Source organism: Euprymna scolopes, chromosome 9 (assembly GCF_053919585.1).
Source record: "Euprymna scolopes isolate OS-2025 chromosome 9, ASM5391958v1, whole genome shotgun sequence".
Classification (NCBI taxonomy): Eukaryota; Metazoa; Mollusca; class Cephalopoda; order Sepiida; family Sepiolidae; genus Euprymna; species Euprymna scolopes.
The window spans coordinates 167,611,160-167,633,042 of record NC_136490.1 but is presented as its reverse complement, the minus strand read 5'-3'; the positions used below and the strand labels follow the sequence as shown (position 1 = coordinate 167,633,042).

Sequence of the window (21,883 nt, the reverse complement as noted above, 5' to 3'; positions counted from 1 at the left end):
AAACAAAAATGCTTCCAGAACTTTGTTTACTTTTATTTTCAAATTTAACATTCATTTGTAGCTTTTTTTTTTATTTCAGCTGTCACTCACATTTTCCCAGTGTAATTGCTTTTATTTTCTAACCATAATAATCGATTAAGCGACCATTTGTCACTCAGATATATTATTAATGATAATGTTTTGACTCTTGGCACTACCTGCTACACTATATACAGATACTACGCTGTGATCACAGCCAAAGAATCAAAACATTACACATCAAGACAGTTTCCCACCTTCCCTAAAGTTTAGCTCTTGCTCCCTGTGATGTTTGGTTATTTTCTAAGCTCAAAAAAAATCCTTTCGAAGCTGCCGGTATGAAAGACTTGAAGAGATAAAAGAAGGCTGTGACGAGGGTCATAGACACGCTCACACGAGAGGACTTCTATGAGGACTTCCATGAGGACTTCCTGTTGTTGGAACAAGTGCATCGCAGCCGAAGGAGATTACTTCGAAGGGTACTACAGCTGCATGTATATACTATCAATAAAAGTGGGCATACGAAAAAGTCTGAAAACTTATTGAAATCACATCGTAAGAGTATTTGACGATAATATCTTTTCTACTTTGCCCAATTTTTGTATATGCTTTTGATTCGCATTATTCATTTTGTATGAAGTGAACTGCCTGGTAATCTCTACGTTATGAATCTGTCATGTTCATTATTGGTCACCATATATCTAGGTTAATAGATATGAAGGATATGAAAGAAAATGATTTGAGAGAAAGTTGGTTTTGATTACGTTATTATACGATAAGAATACATATCATGAGAAACAAAGGTCGTTCATGAATCGAAACAATGCATATTATTTACATATTTATTAATCGTGTATTTTGTAACCGTTTATTTCAAACGAGGCCATGCTCTTTGTAAGTTCTATATATTCTGCTGTCGGGTGAATTACTTCAAATACAGATTAGTTAATATTTAGTATCATATATATATATATATATATATATATATATATATATATATATATATATACGCCGACAGCTGGAAAGGGTCTCGTAATCCAAGTTATTAAAGATCCACAATAGTTTATAATTGCTACGGAATTTTTGTATCGCATTTGATAGAAGGAATTATATAAACACTTTTCTAATTTTAATATATAAACACGTGGGTAAAATGAGTGTTTTCATATTAATTTATTTTGTATTTCAGAAAGAACTCAAATTTTGGTGTACAATATGGAAGCTTTGAACATTTCCAACATGCAGCAACAATGGACAACCGAGCCATACGCCACGAGCACAGGCGATGAGATCTTCACGTTAGCACCAGCCACTGAAAGCGTCCACGACAAATCTTATTCGAAAACGATCCGTTTGGTTAGTTTGTATATAATAATAATAATTGGCTCCATCGGAACTTGCCTAATGCTTATATGGATGCGGCTGAATCGACGGTGGAAATCCCGAGTAAACCTTTTTATTTTGAACTTGTCAGTCGCAGACTTGTCCGTCATATTATTTGGATGCTTACCACAACTCATTTGGGAATATGTTGACAGGGATTGGCATGCAGGTGCATTTATGTGCAAGCTTATTAAGTTCACACAGAGTTTTTCCATGATGGCAAGCACCAATATGCTTATCGTCGTCGCTCTTGATCGACACCAAGCTATACGCGCACCATTGATGAAGCCTATTGCCGTAAGTATATGTTGTCATATTTTTTTTCAAAACATAATAACTGGTTTTACTTACGTATCGTACACTGCGAATTAAATACTGAAAATAGATACATAAAATTGTATGAAGATACATAAAATAAAATTATATATATATATATATATATATATATTTCTTCTACACAGATGGTAGACAAGTGTAAAAACACGATGGGGTTGTAATCAATGCCCGATATAGTTTTAACGGAATGAAAATATGTCAAAATACGTACACACTTTGTTTTTTTTTTCAAACATATCTTATGAGAAGTAAGTACGAAAATTTTGAAATAATATAAAATTTTAAATTGTCTGGTTTATGTTGAAACAATTGTAATATCTGAAAAATACAAATATGAAGTTATATATTTATATATTATGAGAATAATATAAATAGTATTCCGACAAAATTAAGAAATACAAATAGGCAAAGCTAGTTATGTGTTCATCAGCGTTTCGTCTTTATTTATCCAGAAGACTGTAAGAAGTTTAGCAGCGATATTTCTGTTCACATTTTATTTAAACTTCATCAGTTTAGTATAGTTAAGGACGCAGATAACAGGCAAGGGTTTTTTAAGTATAACGGTTTAAAGTGAGTAGAATGTTCTTCGGCATCTAAAGAGCTCAACAATGAAGAGATGAGGTTTTGTTGTTTGTCGGGTTATTCCGGGGAAGATTGCGGGGGTACAAGCGTTATGAGTTTACTGCAGCTCGTTCATTAAAATATTTATAAACACACCCAGGAATGCATATTGTGGCGATGGGACAGAGGCTGGAGCTTGGCCGAGAGTGCGGGACTTATTAGATTTTGGAAACTTTTTGGACCCTGTCTTAAGTTCAGAGACTAGTGTGAATACACCAGCCGAGATAATAAACCGTTATTTTATAAAAACATATGATGTTCTGTATTGCGAGTAATTTTCTAGCACAATAATACAGTTTAAAAATAAACTGTATTTTTAAATCTACTTCTTAACATGCAATATAGAGCTTGTTTTGCAATATCTGTATCTAATGTACTGACTGTGGTGATAAGGTAAAATGCTGAATAAACCAACGAGAGAATTGAAGTGATACTAGTCAATCTTCCGAACAGTGCATTCAGAACAGAGATTTCAGCCACAATTTACACGAATTGATATATGATTTTATGGGGATTATAGCAAGAAATATTTTTACTATGAACAGGTAAAATTGTCGAAAAAGGCAATTGTTACTATAGAGGTCCTTGAGAATTGATGACTTAAATAACATCCTATGGCCGATGGTCTGGCCATGCCATATTTATTTCAGCGTGGTATAACATGCCTGCTCGCATATTTACTTAAATAAATTCTTTATATTAAGAGTTAAATTGTTAGATGAGATTCCTTTGCTATGAGCGAGTTTGTACAAGTTAGCAGATTAAGCCGTCTTCACCCCGTTTTTGTAGCATGAAATAGTCGTAGCAAAATCAATTTTAAAATACTTATTCACATCAAACAAGAAACATTGCTACTTGAACGCAATTAGGCATTTATTTGTAATTCATGCACAGTTCAAAACATCAATACAGCAAGAGAAGCAGGAAATACAGAGAAAATTACAAAGTCTAACCTTTCGAAGGAAATAAATCAAACATCTAGAGACATACAATGAAAAGGTAAGAATTTATAAGGTACACCAGTTCAAATGTAATTACAATAGTCCATGCATAGGGGAATGATGTTTTGTAGGTATATATGATATTTTCAGGTGTGAATAGTTTAGTACAGTAGCGATAGATCACCTTTTTATCAGCTGTTATTGTCATTGTGATAATTCCCGTTGCAAAAGACATTAGAAACTTTACTTGACAAATTATTTTAACGCTCAAAATACATTTACAAAGAAATATATGTATAGTAAAGATAGATATAGAGATTATTAGTATAGAGAGATTATTCAAGAAGGTATCGTAGCGAGTCTCTTGCAAAATAATTGACTTTGCTTACACGGAGGATGAGTAGAAAAAGTGAATTTGTTTAATATAGATATTATTTAAATTAATATTATTAGACAATTATTTGTTATGGAATGTAGAGAGGGGAAAACAGAGAACGATGTAGGGGAATGAAAGCCACGAAAAGAAAGCAAGTAGAATTATTTCATACAATAATAACCGAAACTGCTTACAATATATTCCTTTCATAGAGCGCCGAAAGTAACGATTACTGAGGAGATCGTCGACCAGTCCGAGATCGCAAGAACGAGGCGAAAAATATATAAGCGATAAAAAAAGAAACAAGGAAAGACTAATTTACGTGATAATCATGTTTCGAATCTTTTACACCCAAGTACGCATCGATCGGATATTTGTCATGGGTTCCAATTCACAGAATAACAGTCGGGTTAAGGTAGACGTTATCAGAATGTTAATCTACTCTTGAATAAATTTATATGTTAATTGCGCGAATCACAAGATACATTTGTCTTTTCCCCCTTTTCTACACATTTATGACAAGTTTTCTAAAAAGAAAAAAAAACAAAACAAAAAACGGATCTGTGTAACGAGTTGTCCTGATCTTCATTATAGCAAACCTATAGAGAAGTGTTAGGGTGTAATACTATTAAGAGTAAAGTAACACATGTAGCAAAAGGGGGTAATGTAATATCGATTACGTTTGATCAATTTTTCATGTATAAGTTTGACTATCGAAATGATTGGTAAAGTTTTTGATTTATAAGAATTTAAATGCTGATTTGAAGAAACGAAACGAAAAATAAAAATTGCGTGAATCGGTTTCGAAAGAAACGAACGTATTATTATTATTATTATTATTATTATTATTATTATTATTATTATTATTATTATTATTATTATTGTTGTTGTTATTATTATTATTATTATTATTTACTCACTAGGAGTATTTACACAACCCATCATCAAAGATTGATCTTGGAGAACAACTTGTAGGTTCCCTGGAGTCTGAGTGACAACAAGTCTCCCCAGATTTCCAATACTCTCCATCTCTGTCGATAGCCTTTGCAAAAGAATCTGCGTTATCTGAACACCCGCTTACTATTGATTTCTCGTTGACAGCGACCATTAGTCTTCACTAGAATTTGGGTGGCAATAAGCCGTCCAACAGTCCCAGTCCCCTTTGCACATCTTCATCGGAGGTCTGGCTAGTGTTTTCTCTCCTTGGTCTTCTCCTCCTCCTTGGCTCGTGTTATGTAGTAGCTCGAACACAAGAAAGTGTCAATCTATCTATTTATCTATTTCTGTATCTATCCACCTCGATCTATCTATCTAACTGAAGCGATGGACGGGAGATGAATATGAAGAATATTGAAAAACTGTCAAAATATTGTACAATAATGTGATAGACAAGATTACCGAAAATATATAGTCAGCTGATCGGATATAGATGTATGTTACCACGTGATCAGGTTAGGAGATAAAATTTAGACGTTGAGCTAGGCGGACAGTTTAACAGGTCGTCGTGTCCCCTTCACTGGGAAGGGGACTGACGTGTGTCAAAATAGAGACCTAGAATTAACCACGCAGTCAAAGATAATCACTTTCCATTCTTCTGCGATCGGCACCTGGAAAGTGAATAAAAACTATATAAAGCATACCAGCGTTCTTGGAAGTGAATGAATATTCGTCCAAACAGATTCCAGATCTCCCTCGAAGGGCAAGATTAATTCCAGGTGGACAAGATCAATTCAGGTATGTCCAAAATACATACATCACACCCACACAAACACACACACACAACCGAATCTGAACAATTAGATATAAATATATCATAAATAGACAGCAACAACATAACTTAGGGTTCAAACAATGAAGAATCACCAACAATAAACATTTAGTGAGATGAATATACACATCAGGATGAAACCTTCGTCCCAAATACATATATCGATATATGGCGCTATGGTACACATTACATAACGGAACCCCTTTTTAGTACCTCACAATACAACGGATCCTTTTTAGTACCTCACAATATAACGGATCCTTTATGGTACACATTATATAACACTCATAATTTAGTGTGGTGCCAGATTATCGTGACACTTACAGGAGAAAATGTGGGGGCGTTTTTTTTTCACTCATACAGTAGCAGTTTTCATGATTTCATGTGATGTGCCGTTGTGTTTTGCATCTGTAGCCGTGTCTTTATCCAATTTGTGTGTAGATTATGTTTGGGGTTAGTCTCCACATTCGAGGATTTTCTTTGATATTTCTGCAGTTTTATTATTGAAATTCCTTGTTTTCTCGACCATAGCTCTGATTCCAATCTCTACAATTTTTTTTTTGATATCGTATCCAACGCTCTTACTATTATTAGTGTTATTTCTCTTCCTTTGGTTGGATTTCTTCTTCTTTTTCTTCCCCTTCTTATTTTTTATTAATAATGGTCATAATAATGATTATAATAATATATTATAAATAATAATGTCAATAATGATAATAATAATATTAAAAAAATAATAATGATAATAATCATAACATTATTAATAAAATAATTATGATAATAGTAATGATAAAATATAATAATACTAATAGTCTTCAACTTGCCCATTTTTATCTTATATATATACATATATATATGTATATATATATGCATATATATGTATGTATATGTATGGATATATATATATACATATATATATAGTTATCCACACAGTACTGTTTCATTGCATCACAAATCATCAGTGTGGCAAGACAATCACATTTCCTTAGCTGGGAATGAGCATACAACCATCGCATTTATAGTCGGTAGTTTTACTCACTGTGACTAGATCTGTGCTTGAAATGGCTTCAACAAATGTCCATTTAAATAAACACTCGCCCACTGCTTTTACAGTGCCCGAACTGCTATGTTTCTTTATAATAAAATTATACTACCAACATGTGATGCGTAGAGAATCTTGCAATAAATGTTAATAGTCAACAAAATATCGAGTAAACCATTTATGGTGAAATTTAGAGGTTGAAGCATCAGTAACTTTAATTATTGGTCAATACATATAACAGTAAAGAGGTATACGGAGATAACGATTATGGACTGCGTTTTATTACTTATGAATCGTTTTAAAAAATGTATTTTGCATACAATTTGAAGTTGTTCTTAGTAGGAAACAGTCTGACAGTCATCTTTTTCTCAGATGGGAACCGCCAGTTAAGAAACTCAGTTCATTGAAATTCTGCCTGACACAAGGATTTATAAGGTATAATGGAGGGTATTTCCGCTGAGAATAGCACTAGAATATGGTGGTATATGCACGACGTCGCTAGTATCTAATATTATATATTTAAATAAAAATAATCACAATTACAGTTAAAGACATCACACTCTTCAACCAAACAAACAGCAAGCCTCGCTTCATAGCCAATTAAGTAGCGGTCGAGATACATTTACGACAGTGCTCTACACAAAGAATGCTGCTTAAAATATAGTCATCCACATACAGAACTGTTTCATTGTATCACAGCTCATCAGTGCGGCTTAACTAGCACCTTTCGTTAGTCGGGGATTGAACTTACAACCATCTTGTTAATAGTCCATGGAATCGGTGCTTGCAAATCCCCTCAATAAATGTGTCTAAACCGCTTTTACAGTGCTTCAGCTGCTTGTTTATGTACAATCAATATTGCGCTTTATTGTTGAGTGAAGGATTTTATTTCGTAACATATAGGGAATTTGTTTATATATTAAAAAGTATATTTTCATTTTTTTTTCGTGATAACTACAACAGAACCTGATTGGAAATGAAGGCTATGAACATAACAACAAGCCCAATGATTATTGAATAAAAAGTGAATTACGTAGATAATATGTAATAATTATTGTACAAAGTCATTTGAAATGTTGCCATTAATCTAATTAAAATTAATTTCAATACACTCATATTTCATTTGAATGGGGAAATTATTTTCCAAGAAAATGTTATGTAGAAATGATTAGAATTCTCACAGAGTTTCGCTGTTAAACTAAATTGGATTCTTCCATTATTTAAGATATTGCATGTAAGGTTAGTTGACACAAAACGACAGAGACAAAAGAACGGAAAACAACAAATAGCCGAGGAATAAAAATAAATGAGCGTTTTGTTTTATTTTTATGAAGATAAAGTAGAAAATGGCTTGAAGCAGCCATCTTATCTTGCTAATGTTACTGAACGGCCATCGAAATAGTCATTTTCTCAACTTTATGGCGACATCAATTTATGGCGTAAATGTTTTATAAATTTTCAAACAAAACGCTTGTCCAATAAAGTCCAAGTTTGCAAATGAGACAAATAACATATAAACGAAAAGACAAAACAATAAGTTGGAGTAAAAAATAAGAAAACAATGCTTCTCCAGCTCTCTCTGTATTTCTCCCGATCCTCTCTTTATCTATCAGTTTGTGTCTCTTTACCTCTCTCTTCTCCTTTCCTTCTTTCTTCCTGTCATCTTTCATTTTCAAAATTAGGTTTGTATCCCGTTGATACTGAGATAAGATGAGGTCTCACGATTATGGAAAATTAGAACAAAGTTTTTATTTATTTATATAAATTTTAGCAGACAAGTCCTGAAGCCACTTGATCTAAGGAGCTAAAAATTAAAATTACTTCGAGGTAAAACACTAGACAATAATATATATTCACCAGAATTAATGTTTGTCATAGAGTTATTGAAATATATTGTTTTCCATTTTGAATTATCCAATATTACCTTCCCTGCAGTGTTTGTGTGTAGACACAATTACTTATAAGCATTTCAAAGAAAAACATTATAAAAAGTATGTTTCTTTATAATAAAATGATACTACCAACATGTGATACAGAATATTGCAATAAATGGTAATAGTCAATAAAATATCGAGTAAACCATTTATGGTGAAATTTAGAGGTTGAAGCATCGGTAACTTTTATTATTGGTTAATACATATAACAGTAAAGAAGTATACGGAGATAACGATTATGGACTGCGTTTTATTACTTATGGATCGTTTTAAAAATATATTTTGCATACAATTTGAAGTTGTCCTTAGTAGGGACCAGTCTGACAGTCATCTTTTTCTCAGATGGGAACCGCCAGTTAAGAAACTCAGTCCATTGAAATTCTGTCTGACACAAGGATTTACAAGGTATAATGGAGGGTATTTCCGCTGAAAATAGCACTAGAATATAGTGGTATATGCACGACGTCGCTAGTTCCTAATATTATATATTTAAATAAAAATAATCACAATTACAGTTAAAGACATTACACTCTTACCCTAAAGTTCTGAATGTTCAAATATGATATTCACTACAATGCAATACAGACACATAATTCTATTGCTTATAAATCGGATGATTCAAATCAAGTCAGCTACTCTCGAAATAAATATCTACTCGTAAACGTAATCTCATTATTACATCAAAAGGAATTCGTATTAGACATGACTTACGAATAGATGCAGGACATAACGCGAAGACATACATTAATTAGAGGATTATTAATATTTCTGTGTGCGTCAGATTCGTAATGTAAAGGTTATTTTGAAAAAATTCGTAGATAACGATACAATTTCAAAACAGTTTTGGGTTAAAAACCTCATTTGTCAAACGTAATGCTATAAATCACGACGCCGAATCATTAGATCCCTTACTAATATATGCGCATGAAACATTTGTAAAGCATTATTATGTGTAGACTAACTGATATCTATAATGAGAATAAAATTAAATAACCCAGCTGTTATTTCTTCTGCCCTTCACATCACCAATTCCTTGGTTAAGTTCGACTGTTGTCCAAACTTGTACCTTCCAAACTTCTGTATATGTAACGCACCTTCTCTCAACTCCAAAATCACTTCTGCTGATCGAACTTACTTCTTCAAAATCCAACTTCAAAATGAACTCCCTCTCTGAAAAATCAACCCTCTTTTATCTCCAACCAGGAGCATCTCATCTGCATATCAGGTTGTAACATTGCAGGCATATAAAGAGATAAGGCAGCCATTTTTGTTTCTTTTTTCTTCATTCATTTCGTTCTTCGACCGATACGTTGAATTGTGCACACGTGCTAGTTAGGTAAGTCACGCGTTTCTCTACAGTCGAGTAAAAACTATTCCCAGAACAGCAGAGTTTTGCGACAGTTTATGTCCCTTCAACAAACATTAAAATCAAGATATATTAATACTTAACCGTGCTCCTTACACTTGGAGACTATGTTAAAAACTCATAATAATCTATTAATTATAACTTAGTAAATCGTGCACATACAAGGATATAATCATATACACATACTTAATATTATATGAATTGAAGTACTCACTAAAAGCTCGGCTTATGATGACTCACTTGTAATATTAATAATTCTGATTTCGTTTATCAACGTCTCTCCGGAAAGAGATGGGATTCATTTCCAGAGGATTTCCCTCAATCCCGGTGCCAGACCAGGAGCTTCAAAGATCTGTATTTTTATCCCGTGTATACGCCTTATCTCCAAAGCGTTGGAGCACAATTGCTCCACTTCTCATTCTCCTTTTCTCTCACATTCCTGTCCCAGGATACTGAAAAGTCTACAATCTGCCAGTTTTTTTTTAGACTTTGTCAATGACGACCAAATCCGGACGATTATGTTCCAATTGCTTGGTCGTTATGACACTTCTGTCCCACCATACGTCTACTGTGCCATCCTCACTTGTTCTCACTTCATCAGTCACCTCCTCAAACCATTTTCCAGCACACTTCACCCCAACCCTCTTACACACCTCCCAATATATCCGGAGTCCCAATCGATCGTGTATTTTGCGGTACTCCCTCTGGAATAGTGCTCTACACCCTGCTGCAAGGTGCGCAATTGACTTTGGGGTCTTACCACCAATCCGGCATTCTGCAACAACTTCCTCTCCTAGAACCACTTGTTTTAACAATCGTGTTCCTATGTGTTGCTCTTGTGTTGCACAAACAAAAGCTTCAGTACTTTTAGCCATATACCCAGCTCTTAGCCATTACCATGATCTTTAATCAGCCACTTCTGCTATATGCTGGAAGAACGTTCCATGCATTTTCTTCCTACCCAGTTGCTCTGTCTTTTCTCTGTCGATACGTTTACCATAATCACCCTTGGCCTCACATACCTCCACTTCATTGGCCACAACCTTCAGCATCCACTCTTCACTTCTCACATGCCCCTTCAACAACATCTCCTCGGTTCTAAAACAATATTTTGCACTTTTCAATTCTCTCCCACCGTCTTTCCTCTTTTGCTATAGCCTTCCTACGCTACTTCGAATGTGAAATATACTAAACCTTGCTAAAACTCTTCTTGTTTTGATATCCATGGCATGCATATCCTTGTCAGACCATTCTAAAATATCTATATACTGCATCTCAAAACACTGACAGCCCATTCATTCACTGCTTTAATAAGGTTTCCTTCATTCTCCTTCATTTCTCTGTTCATGGTGCCCACAACCTCCAACACTCCCAATTACTTATACCCTGTATCTTCCATTTCTTTCATTATTTCTCCATTTGGCAAACACTATTCCATTAAAATGAACCTTTACTCCTTATTTCATTACCAGCACCGCGTATTTACTAATCCGAAACTCCATCTCGACGTCTTCTGAGTATGTCACCACAAGTTCTACTAGTCTCTTCATTTTATTTTTCATTTCTACAGAACATCTTCAAATCATCCATAAACAGTAGATGTTTGAGGCGTCTATCACCAGATCAAAAGTTATACCCCAGTTTTTCTCTCTTCAAGAGGATGCTCAGTGGCATCATTATCATTACAAAAAGAAGTGGCGATAACGAATCTCCTTTGAATATTCCACGTTTAATGCCAACCTGCCACAACTCCTCTCTCTGTTTACTTTCAGCACCGTTTTCCATTGAGCCCACATTTGTCTCAAAAAGCCCTGCCACATTCTCAGCAACCTTCATCATCAATAGTGTTTCACGTATCCATGAATGAGGAACCATGTCATAAGGCTTTCTGTAATCGATCCATGCTACGCTCAGATGCCTCTTCTCATTCTGCATTAATGCTTTATCAATTAGTAGTTGCTCTTTGGTACATCTCGAGCATTTCCGACACCCCTTCTGTCCGTCAGGAAAAAACACCATTGCTCATTAATAATAATAATAATAATAATAATAATAATAATAATAATAATAATAATAATAATAGTAAAAATATTAATAGTGAAAATCCTCTAAAAATGAATGCAAAAATAACCAGACGGTCGACTGGCGAGATTTATTACTTAAGCAAAAAAAGATGAATTCATTTTTATTCTTTTTTGACAAAGTCAGGCAAAATGTTTGCGTATGTGGGCATGTGTGTACTAGAAAAGACTGTCACCCCCTACCCCCTCCTTACCCTAACCCTCTACTGACCAACGATCTGGACTTTTAACTCAAGACAGCAGACCAAATAGGGAAGTTTTGCACGCTTGTGACAGAAAACTCTTTTAAGGAAACCAACGAAATGTGAGTTTACGTCTTTTAAAAAAAAGAAAAAAGTTAAATGTTACTTCGAATTTATTTCAGAAAACAGTATTTGTTTCGATATAAACGCATAATTCTGTTTGTCAATGCAAATTTAATGAAAATCCTCTATAATGAATGCAAAAATAACCAGACGGGCGACTGGCGAATTATCTAGTTAAATGTGTGTTCGAATTCATAACAGAAACCAGTCCTTTTACCGATATAGACATAGAAATGTGCCCCGTCTCTGAACGAGGGAATTAAATATTTCCACAGCGACGGGGAAAATTGCCTTCCTCTTTTCCCATCCAACATTTCCAGCGGCTAAACAGTATGGTGTAAAGCAGACCTATCTTAAAACACCCTTTTTCAGAGCATTACTTTCGATTTTATACCAAGTAAAATACTTAATTGGAATTTCAATTTTTTCATTTTATTTTATTTATTTTTCAACTATTTTTTATTTATTTATTTTTCTTATTTATTTATTTTTTAATTTTTTATTTTATTTATTTTTTGTTCATGCCCCATATGTATGTGTGATAGTGCACGATACCTCTTGTATACATGGGAGCTTTACACTATCCCTGCGTCAGAACCACAGGTAAAAACTATTCTGGGCTCGGTGCTGCCACAAACACCAAAATATGAAACATTTCAATTACTAATTATCCAAACAATGGGACCCAGAAGAAAGATCTGGTGTCATCATCGGCAAATTACATGGACGCTGAACAGGTAAGTATAACCTCAAATTTCAGGGAACATAATGATACCGAACAAACACAGCACAGCCATGATAACCATCAAAATAAAAAGAAAATGAAGAAAGAAATGGACAACAAAAGAGAATAGACTCGTAATAGAATGCTATTATAGAAATCATCCTAAATATAGATATGGAGGTTATCGGAAACGAATGAAAGAACTATGAGACCTATCCAGTGACTACCATACGACAGAACAAAGAATCGCGGACCAAGCAAGACTGATACTGATGGCTCTGTAAACAAGAACTAACATAAATTCAGCGAAAAATAAATAATGAAACTGAACAAGAAGCATTCCCCAACGGAACCGCACTAGAGAAACCCCACAAGTTGAAGCCTCACAAGTAAAAACACCAAAGCCCGAGGACCAACAAAGAACGAAGTCTACAAACGTGGAAACCGAGAACAACGAAACAGAACTAACAGAGAATGAAGCAAATAAAATAAATAACAGCTGATGAACGAGGAAAAAACAAAGCTCCATCGTTAAGGAACCAAGAGTAGAAGAAATTAAAAACGGAAACAGAGAAGGTTAACAAGCTCCTCTACACATCCCAACAAATACAATCACAGACTTAAACAACCTCATTTACGCAGGCGCCAAAATGGTAAGTATGAATCTCAAATCAGGAAAAACACCCAGGGACAAGCGGACCGACAAAACCTGGATGAGGAAATAAGACTAGAAACTCAAATACACAAACATAAAAAAGAAGCCAAAATGATCAACAGGAAGAAAGCAATGTGGAGAAAACGGAATATTGGAAACTGACAGGGAGAGGCTAAACAAGAAACATGAAGAACTGGACCAAAAAATAAAAGCAAAAGAAGCGAGATTGAGACGATATAGATATAAATCTGAACAATGCAAACAAAACAAAACATTTGAAACTAATGAAAGCCAATTCTACCAAAATGTGAACGGAGGAAAAACAAAAACGGAACAACCAAATCCAACAGAAAAAAACTCTACTGGAGTAATATATGGGAAGAGCGACAAGATCACAATAGAAATGTCGAATGGCTGAAAGACCTTAAAGAATAGTTACAAAAAAATAGAAGGAACAGCAAATTAAATCAGCAAGGAACCCCTAAATAAACCCATAGGAAAAATGGCAAACTGGAGAGCACCAGGGCACGACGGGATTCTGGTTCAAAAAATTCAAAACCTTACACGAAAGACTAGCCTAAAACCTGAGAATATGTATACAAGAAGCAAGCGTACCAGACTGAATGACAAAAGGTAGAACTACACCGCTACAGAAGGACACGTTTAAAGGTACCGTCCCTAGCAACTATAGGCCAATCAACTATGTGGAAGATGCTGATAGCACAACTGAGGGAACAAATCTACCATCCCTGAATAACTCTGGACTCATCCCCGAGGAGCAGAAAGGATGCCAAAAAGGAAAAAGAGGAACACATGAACTGCTATATATGGATCAAAAGATCCTAAAGTATTTAAAATGGAGGCGAAAGAATTTAGCCATGGCATGGATCGACTACAAAAAAGCGTACGACAGGATCCCACAAGCATGGATAATAGAATGCCTAAAAATGTATAAAATACCAAGCGGGAGCACCAATGTAATAGAAAATGCAATGGAAATATGGGGACTGGAATTGACAGATGATGGACAGCTGATGGGCAACACATAACAGAAATTAACATACAAGAGGCATCTTCCAAGAGACTCACTATCACCACTACTGTTCATCATAGCAATGATGCACTTGAACAATATTCTGAGTAAGTTCCAAGCCGGATACAAGTTCTCGAATACAGAGGAAAAAATGAACCATCTGATGTAAATGGACGATCTGAAACTTTTTGCAATGCCCGAAAAGGAGCTAGAGATACTAATTAACACTTTCATGATATTCAGCCAAGATATCGAAAAGGAATTTTGAATGGAAAAGTGCGCACAACTAGTTATAAGAAAGGGAAAACTGGAAACGACAGAAGGCATGGAACTACCCAACCAAACAGAAATGAGGGCACTAGGGGAACAAGACGACTATAAATATTTGGGAATTCTGGAAGCGGACACTATCAGAGCAACAGAAATGAAAGAGAAAATTGGAAAGGAATACCTCAGGAGAACAAAAAACTCCTGGAAACGAAATTATATAGCAGAAACCTAATAAAAGGTATAAACACATGGGCAGTATCACTAGTAAGATACTCTGGACCGTTTATAGGGTGGACAAAAGAAAAACCGAGACAACTCGACCACAAAACCAGGAAATTCATGACTATTCATAATGCACTACACCCAAAAGACGATATTGACAGACTCTACGTGAAAGAAAAGACGGCGGGAGAGGACTGATCTGTATAGAAGACTGTGTGAAGGACACGAAAAAAGGAGCTAGAAAAATACATAATGCAAATCACTGAAAGGATAATTATGGCAGCGAGAGACAATGAAAAAAAAAACAAAAAGCAGAAAAGAGAGAGACAAATGATAAAACGAGAAAAGAGAAGTGGGAAGAGAAACAACTCCATGGAAGATTAATAAGAATGACAAAAGATGAGAATAACGAAAACACCTGGACATGGACGCGAAAAGGACATATAAACCCAGAAACTGAATCTCTAATAACTGCAGCACAAGATAGCTCGATAAGAACCAACCATATCAAAGCAAGAATAGATAAAACACAAGAAAACAGCAAATGCAGACTCTTTGGACCAAGAGACGAAACGATAAACCATAGAGTAAGTGAATGCAGCAAACTGGTCCAAACGGAATACAAAAACAGGCATGACCAAGTGGGGAGGGCGGTGCACTGGGAATTGTCCAAACGACTGCATTTTGAGCGTACAGACAAATGGTACAAGCGTAAACCCGCAACAACACTCGAAAACAAGATCCCCAAAACCCTATGGGGCATGGACATACAGACGGAAAACCGATCCATGCAAGAAGACCAGATGTCGTAATAATTAACAAGAAAGTAAAATCCTGTCAAATCGTAGACTTTGCTGTTCCAGCTGATCACAGTTTAAGTATGAAAGAAAAGGAGAAACGAAGCAAATACACAAAGAGGGATTTGGAGGATGAAGAAAATCAAAATAGTACCGATAATAGTAGGAGCACTAGGAACAATTCCGAAAAACTTGAAAAAAGAATGTCAGAAATTAGAATCAAAGGAATAACTGCAAAAGTACAACGACCAACAATAATGAAAACGACTGAAATATTAAGGAAACACCCTTGAATGCGGAGAATAATACAAGAAGACAATATAATGAAGAAGCGTTACAGAGAATGAAGAACACCGAAGCTGCCTATCTACAAGTTCCACACCCCATCATGCATCCCCCATAGTTTCATCACCGCTCCTCCCAATAAAAAAGTGACACTAAAGAGCTGAGAAGGGTCAAGATGGACTGAAAGACCGAGGAGAGAGCGCTAGCCAAACCTCGGCTGGACAAGCGCAAAGAGAACTGGGACATTGGTGAGGCTTAGTGCCACTCAAATTCCAGTATAAACCAATGGCCACTGCCGGCGAGAAATCAATGTTAAGAGGCTATTGCGATGATGCAAATTCATTTGCAAATGCTAACGAAGGAGGTGGAGAGAACTGACGTTTGGGGAGACTTGTTGCCACTCAGCCTCCAGAGAACACCACAGGTTTCCAATCAGATCGTTTGTTGACTTGTGTGAAAGCTCCATGTGAGCCAATAATAATAATAATAATAATAATAATGATAATAATAATAATAATAATAATAATAATAATAACAATAATAATAATAATAATAATAATAATAATAATAATAATAATAATAATAATAATAATAATAATAATAATGCTCATTATTTGACCATTCTAGGGATAATTGATGACTCGAACTTAGATTTTCTTTTAAAGTAAAACGGATTTACACAAGGACAGTCTCACACTATCGCCCCAACCCCCATTACCTTGTGGCAGGACAGGGTCGAAGCAAACGAAGGTCAGGGGGGATAAAATAAAATAATTGGTGAATAGGTGGAAACTACGTGCAACTTTTACTTTTATAAAAATGTAAGCAATAACTTATCGCTAAATAAACGCTTTATTTTAAACACAAAAGTAAAACGTGTGTTTGCAGTCGGATGAGTGTGTGACGATTACTGTTCAATAATAGTGATTGAATATTTGTGTTTCCATTCAATTAGCGATCAAGTCAAAGAAAGTCAGTCGGTCAAAATCATATGCTTGCGTTTTCTACTTTCACTGACACGCACTTGTTCACTGACAATAAAGATGTTAATATGTTTAATCATCAGTGTTGCCGTAGTTATTTTAAGTACAGCAAAATCCAAGCTAATAATTTTGACAAATCACATCCACACAAAATCGTAACGTTATATCAGTTTGATAATATGCAGCAGAAGCAGGACTGCGTTCTTAATCTCTTTTTATGCATCACGGCAGTCAAATACTTTACATTGTCACATGAGATACGTACATATCGATTTTCGATATACTTCAATTTTCTACTTGAATCAATCCTCTCGATAAACTCCATCCAGATGCAGTTCGGAGCATATAGCTTTAAATTACTAACGAACATATTATGTTTGACTAGGGAAGAAATCGTGCATTCCCATAAAAAAAAAAAAAACATTTGAATGTTCTTCCCTCAGTGCGATGAGTTCTATCTGATCATCCAAGATGATGCACGATAGGCATTCAATTATGAACCATCTTCTGCGAAACCTAAAATATTGCTCTGCTGAGTTGAAAAAAAAATTGATTTCAGTTTAAGAGTTGAGTCCAGGATTACTAAGATTATGGATCTAATTTTCCCTATTTTCACATGCACAATGACTCTTAACTTAGGTGATATCAGTGGAACCAGTGTGTCAAGATGTTTATGCCGTCCATCTGAACGAAAATATTATGAACTTAAAAGCATTATAAGCATAAAAACGTAGTGTGTTTTATTGGTTTATGATCGAGGTCTTTCCATATTATTTTAAAGATTTGGAATTCAGGTTTCGCTTTTTTATCTTATATATTAACACGATTTTTTAAAAATATATGTACGCATTGGGACTCATCTATTTATATAAATGAAAACATTGTCTACTCACACACATAAATATACGAGCTTATTTATACTCGTGTACACATGCACACACACACATATATATATATATATATATATATATATATATATATATATATATATATAATCATTTAAAGTTTACAAATAAGAGAATTTAAATATTTGGAAGAATTGGAAACTTAAAATAGTTTAAATAAATACTAATACGGATATTTATTGTAACGTTGTAACTTTGTCGATTATTATCGCGAGAAGAATTGTATTTGGCTGTGATTCTTCCACGTTCAGTAAATAAATTTTCTAAATTTTCTAAATATTTCCCGTTTAAAACTAAAAAAAAGCTTGAAATTAAAAAGCATTTAAAAAATGTTATGTTATACATCACCATATTTAGACCTTTAGCCTTTTGTATCCTTTGTTTGAAAAATAAATGATTTCAATGTTAATTTACAAAGTGTTTATTTCCTTATATATATATATATATATATATATATATATATATACATGCATATATATATGTGTGTGTGTATGCCATATACATATGCCTTATATTAATTATTAAATATATATGTATATATATTATATATATATACGTATATATATTCCTGTGGAAATATATTTTCTTATAATATATGTCAATCCTTATTAAAGAAGTTCAATGTAATTTTCGAGCAATATAATGAATAAATGACAAAACCTATATTCCAACATTCACGATGTTGACCATCTTATAATTTATTAACTGTGTTTATTAACTGTCTTTAAAATAGCTGACTTTTTGTTTTTCTTAAAAATGATCGATTACCAGTACTTTCCTTACATTTTCAAAATTTTGAGATGGTCAACATTTTTTATATAGTTTCAGCATTTATTCACTATATATAAATATATATATATACATATATATATATATAATTTCCTATATATTCATAATTTAACCTTATATTAAAGCATTTACACAAGGTATTTTACAAATGTTTAAATGCCAATTAGTTTTCAAAATAATACCTTAACAAATAAATCTAAATTAGTGTTTTTATAGACTGCAGAATAATTACTTATATATATATATATATATATATATATATATATATATATATATATATATATATAACTTTCGTGGTGAAATTTTAAATTCTTAAAAAACAACATATAGAGACATATATTCGATTTACGAATTTATTGCTTGACAAAGGAATATATAGAAGGGGTAATTTTCATTTCCTTAATCGATGGATTTTCAACAATGGCTCATATCATTAGAGGAAATGAAATGCAGTTAGCAAAATGTTCAGCTGCGAATGGTGCTATTTTGCTTTTCAGCACAATTATTGACAATAGTTTTTTGAGTGGTAATGGATAATTATATGGAGAAAATTATACGAAAAGAGAATTTGATACAACCTGGGTAGTCCATTATTGGAAGGAGTCCAATGTCGTTCGGGGTTATAAATACAGCCGGGCGATTATGTATCCGCGCGTATTCGAATGTACAACTGCGCTCATATGCACGGCCGAACATCGATATAATCAAGTGCAAACATGCAATTCATACCTCTTTTGCATACCATCGTATGCATACAGCAAATATACAACTACATAAGTATTATGTCTAGAAAGAGATGAAGGTGCGCACACTGATACATAAAACATACAAATACAGAGAGCGTGCATCTACCTTTTAAAGTTATATATATATATATATATATATATATATATATATATATATATATATATATATATATATATATATATATACATCAACAAATGATCGGGTTTATCTAGCGATTCTATTTTAGAGAGGTACATTATTACTTCAAGTAATATCTATAAGGATTTTTTCATCTGAATTCTATCAGTGTCTTATCTCGCTTATATGTATATATATGTATATGTATGCATGTATGTATGTATGTATGTATGTATATATGTATGTATATTCATATATGTATGTATATATATGTATATGTGTATATGTATATATATATGTATATATATATATATATTGGTGACTTAGATAAGAATATATAAACCAAGAATATATATTGTTTTGTGTATATTTTCCAGTTATTCTCAGTTAAGATACAAAAATATATCTTCTCACAAAGAAAAAAAACATCATAAAGCAACATAACGTCGCTCAATACACCAATCAATAAAACTAATTGTAGAAAAATAAGAGTTTAGTTTATTTCATGAAATTCAAATTCTATCGCATGCAGAGATGTTTTTAGTGTCACACAATACGTAAGAAGTATTAGTGGAATCGGAGAATTAACAGAAATGCTTATCTAAAATAAACACTGATTATGCTATTTATAGAACGTTTGTACGTCGATGGAATGTGGTTGGTATTTAGTTATTCAAATATGTTTATTCGTTGACATTTATTTTAAATTATATTGTAAAATATGAATATATATACTGCACGGATGAATAAGCAAAGTTAATAACATGTCAAGAAATTAATTCAGATTTATGAGACGATAAATTAGAAAAAATATTTCACGTCACTGTATCACCTAATTTGAAATGAGAAACATATAAATACAATTTTACAACCACTTCTCTGTTTATTTTGCACCGATTGATTATTCATCATTACATATATTGTCTAAAATGTCTAAATCGTATACATTCTAAAAAATAAATTGTATAAGTTCCAATAAAATATTAAAACCGGTCTGGTAGAAGCAATGCTAAATATATTTTTACAAGAAATCAGCCTGAATTACGTTCAAATATCTTGTGTTTAAAATGGCTGACTAATTATTTTCGTAAAAATGATCAATTGAATGTACTTTCCTAGCATTTTTCAAACATTTAAACATTTTTTTACACAGGACCAAAAGCGGACCTGAGGACAAGGGTTTATAAGTGCCCAGTAGTTAATGGGATAATATTGTAGTAATCTTCAGAAGGGAAAATTTGATAAATTGGATTATTTAAGAGGACGATTCAACAAGAATTTGTTTACGTTGGACTTGAAGACGACAAAATTGTAGTCATCTGGAAAGCAGGAAAATGAAAGAAAGTTCCACAGGCGTGCTGATCTAAGAAAGAAGCAGTGTTTATGGAATCTACATTTAGGTTTAAGAGTGAGAGAAATTATTGATAATGGTTTCAGATAGACGAGTGTTTTTCGTGAAAGTTTGACAAGGGAGGCATAGATTGGAGCTCAGACGAGCACTTGCCATGAACATAACGATAAGGCAGGCTCCCAACGGCTCTTCTGTGGGAAAGAGGTTGCAGGAAAGAGAAAAGGGCATCCCCTACTAAGCTACGAATTTATTTTGAACTCTCTCAAGTCAAGATACGGTCTTTCTAGCAGCTCCTGCCCTGATGTCGCAGCAGCACTCCATCCTTGGAGTACCCGACTTTTATATATGTAGAGAATTGCATCAGTAGTGATATATCTACTTGAGGGGTAGAAAGATATTACCATTTTTCCAGCGACCTTGGCATCAGATTTGATCTTTCATTTCAGATCAGGGTTAAAGGTCAAGACCAGAAGCTTGTCAAAACATCGAGCCTCTTCCAGACGAGAACCATTCATTTCAATTGATGCCAGATGGGGATCATAGTGTTGCTAATGTAAAAATAGAAGCTTGATTTTAGGTGCATTAAAAGGAACCAGCCACCTCTTTCCCTAATGTACCACATGCTCAGAAGAGAGAGAATCAGTGAGAACTTGGTCTTTTACCGACTTTGATGTTTTTCAAAAGATGGTAATATCGTCATCATAAGGTGTTGTATAGCTGATGTGTGTATTTCGGGGACATATAACGGAGGATGTGGCATCCATATAACAGTGTTCCCGGCGACGACGATGATGACAATTCTTGTTGATTTCATATAATTCTTAAGAGAGATAT

At 33.9% G+C, this 21,883-nt stretch overlaps 1 protein-coding gene across 2 annotated transcripts in view; it reads left to right on the top strand.

The window, feature by feature from the left end:
• Positions 1–21,883, top strand: part of LOC145284974 (cardioacceleratory peptide receptor-like) — a 478,373-nt gene that overhangs the window by 443,872 nt on the left and 12,618 nt on the right. For both annotated transcript variants that reach the window (XM_080134078.1, XM_080134080.1), the window contains one exon: positions 1,208–1,698. In XM_080134078.1, coding sequence (XP_079990204.1) covers positions 1,234–1,698 — 465 coding nt within the window. In that variant the 5' untranslated portion in view covers positions 1,208–1,233. The remainder of the gene's footprint in view (positions 1–1,207; positions 1,699–21,883) is intronic.